Source organism: Mus caroli, chromosome 17, assembly GCF_900094665.2.
Source record: "Mus caroli chromosome 17, CAROLI_EIJ_v1.1, whole genome shotgun sequence".
NCBI classification, from domain to species: domain Eukaryota; kingdom Metazoa; phylum Chordata; class Mammalia; order Rodentia; family Muridae; genus Mus; species Mus caroli.
Window position 1 is genome coordinate 62,790,764 of NC_034586.1, and position 7,400 is coordinate 62,798,163.

At 45.5% G+C, this 7,400-nt stretch overlaps 1 protein-coding gene across 7 annotated transcripts in view; it reads right to left on the reverse strand.

Annotated features, from left to right (window-relative positions):
- Positions 1-288: 288 nt before the first annotated feature.
- Ptprm (protein tyrosine phosphatase receptor type M) overlaps positions 289-7,400 on the reverse strand; it is a 682,149-nt gene continuing 675,037 nt past the window's right edge. For 5 of the 7 annotated variants that reach the window (XM_029470946.1, XM_029470944.1, XM_029470943.1 and 2 more), the window contains one exon: positions 289-1,122. In XM_029470946.1, the coding sequence (XP_029326806.1) occupies positions 1,069-1,122 (54 nt within the window). In that variant the 3' untranslated portion in view covers positions 289-1,068. The remainder of the gene's footprint in view (positions 1,123-7,400) is intronic. The other 2 variants (XM_021185848.1, XM_021185847.1) reach the window with 1 other exon arrangement.

Genomic DNA, 7,400 nt, shown 5'->3' on the forward strand with positions numbered 1-7,400 from the left:
GGTTTTAATGGGTGGCCTTGAATGGGCTATGGCCATTACTGTGGGAGTGGCTTCATTACAGAAGCCATCTCTTGCTCCATCTCTCCTGTGCATGCTTGCCCTTTCAGCCTCTCACCATGAGGCCTCGATATCTGCATGATGTAAGTTTCTCTATAAACTAACCAGCCTATCAGAAGTGAAACATGGACCAAGACAAGGCTCCAGGTGCAAGCTCTCTCTGACTGGAGGGGTCTGAGGGGTGTGGCTACCACCACCTATTATTGGGACACTAGCAATACAGCAAGACTGGTCAAGGGTCATAATTTATTGAGTTGAGAAGTCACAAAAAGTTAACATCATACAGTCTGTCATTTCTTGGGCTTAGTAAAAATGATTGTCACCCACTGTGCGTCACAAAAAATTCTTTTAATGAATAAATAATTTGATGAAATCAAAAATATTTACAATATAAACAAATGGAAAAGCTTTGGATCTGTGACTGACCAGGTTACATTTTGAATGGAGGCCTCCCCAGGTTTTCTCTCTGAACCCATATAAATCCGCTAGAAACAACAACTCATACAATGTGTCTTTGTTCATTACATCTTTATCTGTTAGTCTCTGAAAGCTATATAATCTTATATTATGCAACATGTTAAAATACAAATATTAACTAAAAGAATATATTATCATAATGCCAGGTAGCATTCTCCACAGAACGAAAACATACACTTGGTTGTAACAATGACAAAGGGTCACAGCCACAAAAAAAAATACCCCAAAGGTACAAATTCCTTCATAAGAATATAGTTGTGCTCTTCGATTGACCACGTATCTACGCTGCTCTAACAGGGCCAGTGGCAAGGAGTTCAGTCTCTGGGACTGTCTGCTGGGGTCTGATCACGCAGCAGCATTACAGGGAACTGGGCAGTGCAAGCAGTTTTAGAAACACTTTCTTGGGCTCTTAAAAAAGAGCCAATTATGCAAAGCAAAATAAGCATACTGACAGTTCTTCTGATCATCACGGACACTGTAGAACTCCTTGACTTGGTGGTAGGAAGGGATTCCTCTGCAGGGCTGCTGATGCTCTCAGCCCGAATTCAGGTACTCCAGGGCCACCTCATAGCAGAACTTGTACTGATCCTGGAAGGGAAGGTGAGAATGAATGTCAGCATACCCGCCTAATGTCAGCATCCCTGCCAAAGCTGCCTGTGTCAGAGCAATTACAGCAGGTGAGGATTGTTAATCGCAACACAAACCGATAAAGCTATGAACCCGCAATGAATCAGAAAGTAACAGTTTTGAGCCACAGTGTATCCATTGATGATGTTTCTCCACAAAGCCTGGAGAATTGCAGTGTGTGTATGTGCATTATTGCTCTGGGAGGGGGGAGCTGTACAGCTGAAGATGCTTGGGTTCTGCATGCCATTTAATATCAGAAAAAGAATTGCATCTGTACAGAACAAGTAAGGTTTTTGTTGTTGTTGTTATTTCATAAACAACAGGGTACACTAACTATTTGTATGGCATTTCTAGTTTCTATTATAAGTCATCTGAAGGTGATTTAGAGGATATTCCCAACACATAGAGGTCTTAGGTCTATGTGAACTCTATGCCATTTTTATATAAGGCAAGTATACACACACACACCACACACACACACACACACACCACACACACACCACACACACACACACACACCACACACACACACACACACACACACACACACACACACACACGGAGCATCTGGAAGAAGTCCTGGAACTAATGCCTCATGCAGAATGAGATATGATGGTATGCTGTCCCTACGTGCTTTACAAGGGTAGTGAGAAAAATGTGAGCTTCGTACAGGAAGATCAAGAGGTAGACAGAGAGACTAGGAAGGCTGGTCAGAATGTCTGCATGCCTGGTTCCTACCAGGCTTGTAGAGAAGGCTGCCTCTCTCCTGGCCTTGCTTTCCCTTAAACTTGTAGTCAGCGGGATTTCTTTAATGCCGTGAGAACTGATTAAGGCTCTCTTTAACTATCATACACCTTAATGGGGCCCCGGTTTTTTGAGAAGTTTGTAGTGGGGGGGATATGGGTCAGGCAACCCGGTGTTAGCATATAAGAGGGAATGGTCCCCAACATGGGCTGTGGGTTCACTGGAGAGGACAGCCATCCCTGGGGAGAGTGGTAAATTATGGTTCAAATCCGAGGTGCTCTTCACAGGCTCACGTTTTGAATTCTTGGTCTCTAGCTGGTATTATGACTTTGGAAGGCTCTGGACACTTTGGGGAGGAAGGGCCGAGATGGAAGAGGTTGCTCACTGGCAATAAGGCTTCAGGAGAGATGTTATAACTTGGTCTCTGCTTCATGAAACGGCCCCTGTCACATACTTCTGCCAACAGGATTTGGGTGGCCCTGCTGTGTCCTCTCTGCTATGGTGGACTGAAAAAAATCTTCCTGTCCTTAAGTTGTATCTGTAATCCCGGGGCTGGAGGAGAAGGATCTGTGGAGCTACGGGAATCACATTCTTGGTTTCGTCTGCACAGTTTTGGTTTCTGCTGCTGCCCTGCCACTGGGCTTCCTAGCAACCCTCCACTTCAGGCGATAATGATACATGATCATTTAAAATGGGATTAAAACAGGAGTTCTGGGTAAAGGCAAAAGGATATTAAGAGACATACAGTAATATTTGAGATCTTCTGGGGGGGGCACACATCAGTTCCTGAACAGTTTTTAGTGAATTTTAAAAATAAAACTGGGTGCCTAGAGTTACAGCGAAAGCCCCCCAGAAACTGTCGGGCCTTCATTACAGTTGTCTCTAAAGTCCTGTCCACGTCTAAAGGTGGCCTGCTTGTTAGACTTTGGAATCGCATTTTCCATTCTTTTACTTTCAGGTATGTGTTTATTTTCTGATGGGATGATAATATTTGGTAATGTGGGGGAAAAAAGCCCATTCATGCTGTCTGTATCTTAATTATGTATGGATCCAAGTCTGTCTGCACTCATGGCTACAGCTGGTCAGTAAAGATGTCTTCCTCCTCTCATCTTGTTCATTTTCTCCTTGGAGTCTTCACTTCCTTCTTCTCCTTGGTGGCCTGGTGCATGGCATGCGCCTGATACTGACCTTACAACGTCCTGCTTCTCTGAGAGCTGCCGTCATAGGCCTGTGTCCTAGACTGGCCTTTTTAGGCTTTTCTCCCTTGGGATGTCATGTGTATTGTACGGGTCACATCTGATCCCTTTACAGTTCTCTCTTGTATACCCATTCTTCTACTCGGATTCCTTGTTTTCATGGTGGTGGCTATTTTTTTTTTTCTTTCACATCTGGATGCAGCGCTCCACTGAGCATCTTTTCAAAGGACAGCATGGTGGTCATGAATCTCTCGGCCTGTCTGTCTTTGGAGCCCTTTACTGCTTTTAGGATTGGTAGCCTTGCTGGTTACAGTGTTCTCGATTGGCGGTTATTCACTGTGAAGTCCAGGAATATTCTATTTAGCTTTTACACCTATTTTTTGTAGGTTGTAGCAGTGTGATACAGTATACGAGCAAAGGACAAGTGGGGGAAGCCAGTTCTTTCCTCCCACCATGGGGGTCCTAGGGATGGAAGGCATCAGCTGTGGCAGCAAATGTCACTCATTGAGCCAACTCACTAGCCTGTTGTTTTCTTTCCAAGCCTTGGAATATGTCATTACATTCATCCATGGCCTGCAAGGTTTCTGATGAGGAGAAAAATGCTTCCGGTCTAGCAAGACCATCCTTAAATGTGAGTGGGTAGATTCTCTTAAATATTCTAGAAGTTTTTGTTTTCTACTTTTGACAGTTTCAAGTCCTCATCTATGGTTAAGACCTTTTCTGGTCTTGTCCATTAAGATGCACCTAAGCCTCTTCTCCATGATGTCTGTATCTTTCTCAAGATTAGGGGAGTTTTTTTTCATTCTTTTATCAGATAGATTTTTAAAAATTTTTTTACACCCCACACCCATGTGTTCAGGACATGGGCATTTGTCATTTAATGGTGGATCACAGGCCTTCAATGTTCTCACTCTTGCCTTTTTAGCTTCCATCTTTGTGTGACAGGAATGTTTCAAAACGACAGGCCTTTACTGGAGGTGGTAACATGCACCTGTGATTTCAGCATCAGGAAGGGAAGGCAGGAGGGTCAGGCTTTCAAAGGTAGCCTGGCTGGCATCGTGAAAATCTATCGCTAGGAAAGATAAGTTTGAGAAAGACTCATTCTTTCTCTACCACGGAGTCTTTCCTCCCTTCTAGTCTGATGCTGAGGCTTCAGCGATATATTTGTCTGAGCTCTTCTAGGGGATTTCTATTTGGTTCTCTTTCAAACTCTCTCTCTCCTCTGATGTTCTCATTCATATCCTGAGCATCTTATTGAACTATCTATATCCTCTTGGGTCTCACTGATCCCATTATTCCTTTATTTCCCAGATTAGGCGTTTACCCATTTAAACTTCACTGGAAGCCATTATTGGACAGTGATGCTCTCTGGAAGGTAACTTAGTACTTGTCACTATTTCTTGTGCCCTTGTGTTGAGAGAAACGTCAGGTATCTCTAACACTCTGGTCTTCTAGGGATATTCTCCAGGAGTGTCATGGGGGTATCAGTTTATGCATGCTGTATGCTGCAATGATGGCCCTCTTTCTTCAGGGGCACCTCAGTGTAGGAAGCCTCTATAGAGCGTCTTTGGCTGGGATGAGTGACCTTTGGCAGAGTCAGAGACTCACAGTCTGGTGGCCACAAAAGAGTGGAGATTATCTAGTAGTATAAGTAGGCTTGGTGCAGCCAGTAGAGGGTATGGGGCACTCTGTGTGTGGCTACTACTGGCACTCTGTGTGTGGCTACTACTGTAAGAATAGTAGCTCTGGGCTGGAGAGATGGCTCAGTGGTTAAGAGCACTGATTGTTCTTCTAGGGGTCCTGAGCTCAATTCCCAGCAACCACATGGTGGCTCACAAGCATCTGTAATGGGATCCAATGCCCTCTTCTGGTGTCTGACGACAGCTACAGAGTACTAGCCTACAGTATCTCCAATTGATGTGGCACATGTCCTCTGGCACTGTAGTGACAGCACCAGCAATGGCTTCTGGGATTGGAAGATCCAGTGGTATAAGAGGCCTGACACTCCTGTCCTCCAGCATCAGTGGTGCCTGTCCAACACGATTCACGGTGGGGGTAGTAATGAGACCTATGTGGCCCTCTGTGTTGTTCACACAGAGTCCTGACAGCAGTGTGGGATGTGGGGGTGGATGGGAAGTGTCTTTCAAGGGGTCGGTCCTCTAACCTTTTCTATTTGTGGTTGCTTTTTTTTTTTAAAAAAAAACAAAAACAAAAACAAAACAAAAAAACTCTTGAACTGGAAACACCATCACTTGCCCCCCGGCAAAGTTCTATTTCTGGTTTCGCATTCTATGATTGATTATTTTAGTGCAGGATGCTTTTATTTTTGGAATGTTTAAAAAGAAAGTAATTTGGATTTTAGAATTCTAAAAGACTGCATTGTCAGATTGCTGTGCCTGACAAATTGGCCACCAAGTGCTCCAATCATTTCTCCAGTTTTGAATCCTAGCGATGATTTTTTTCTTTTATGGAAATGTAATCCCTCATTGCATAAAAATGATTCTTTTCAGATCTAACTGGGCAATTAGTCTCGGTGACTACCACAAATGGTTCTTTGAACACATTCAAAGGTGGTTAGTAGGCGCTTGTGGCTGCTGCCTCAGGGTCACAACAGAGGGCGGAGACTCAGGAGGATTTAAGGTTTCTAGGCTAGTGCTCTAGTGCCCGGAAGTCACCAGAGCTGCCCTGTCTTAGGCATGACTGTAATTTTCAAAATGAGTCCCCTCTTCTCGCAGCACATCCGCCTGTGCAAACTGCCAATCCTCACAGATTCTGTGATGACCAGTTTCTGAATTGTAAAAGTAAGGGGAAGGCAAAAGAAAGGCCACAAATTGCGGTGTCCCCTCCTCCAAGCACCTGGGTAAATGCCTCAAATTTTCCTACATTGGAAACTGATTACACTTGATCACCAGGTACAGCTCTGTCTGGTGTGGTTTCCTCCCTCAGAACCCTGCTTCTGAATGGTATAATTAAGCCGAGTGAGCTATCCCTGTGCTTCAGGAATCAAAACATGCTGTGATCCTGAGTCTTCCAGAGCATGGCTGCAGGCATGGAGTGCACTGCCTGGATGGAGCAGGGGCTCGGCAAGGTCCTAGTCCCATCAGGACCACTCACAATTCATCTCAAGAGTCTCTGATGCTGACCGGCACTGACACTGCGAGGAGGGAGAAGGTGACTTCTGAAATGGAACCCAAAGCTGAGGTCATTCTTTAAAACCCCTGGCAGGTCGCTGGCTGAGTGCGAGAGAGAGTCACAAGGCTCCCGAGGTTAGTTCCGAGGTATCCCTTGAAGGGTGGGCACTCTGCCTCTGTCAGTACACACTGCCTGTGCTGAAGGAGCTGGGGGGGGGGGGCTGCAGTCAGTCTGGGCACTTCAAATGCCTCCTGTCAACTGCTCAAGATTCAAAGGGAATAATCTGCCCAACTTACCTGATGCCCACTTCCCTCCCAGAGGCGCCTGTTTGAAACTTGGACAAGTTTCACAGTGACAACAGTGCCCTTCAGGCTGAGAAAACCTTCCAGCCAGGAAGCTGAAGAGGATCCTGCCTGCAAATATCTGTGGGTGGATGGTGATAGTTGGTTCCCAGTAGGTCACTTTGGTGACCTGTGCCAGGGAGACTGGTCAATCCTCACTGCTCAACAGATGGCTACGGAGGGTGAGACCTTGCCCTCAAGTGTCAGAAACAAAATGGCTACGTATTACACACACTGAACTTTGAACAGTGACTGCTGAGGGCCACTGTTACCTGAGTTGATGTGAATCAAGGCAGCCCCTGGGACTTAACCTGAGATGCCTGATAGGCTCTTCTTGCTCTTCTTTCCTGCCTGTTAACTGGAAGGCTCCCTCTGTTGTATAGTATACTATACAACAGATGGGTACTGCCCAGCCAGACTCCTGAATTGAATTAGCTGTAACTGTGATGGAGTTCCATGGTTTTCAATAGTTATAGACTCGAGCATGAACATGAGGTGAATCCTGGCATTTCTCCAACCAGTGGAGAAACCCTGTGGTGGTCGGCCACCACCCCGTCTCCCCTCCAGCCTTTCCTTCATAAGCACTATTTTACTTCCTAGCTGCATGATGTCACCTAGTCAGAACTTTTTGTATCATGGGGTGATAGAACACATGGCCCCATTTTACAGAGGAAGGATGTGAGGGATGATGACGGCACCTGATGTGTGCTTCAGTGAGCACCCGGTGCCCAGCACTAAACGAGGCATGATGTCTGAAGTAGGCTTTCATGGTGCAGTTTCGGGTGTTGGGTGTCAATGATGACTAAGCTTGGAAGTCCCTAGGTTT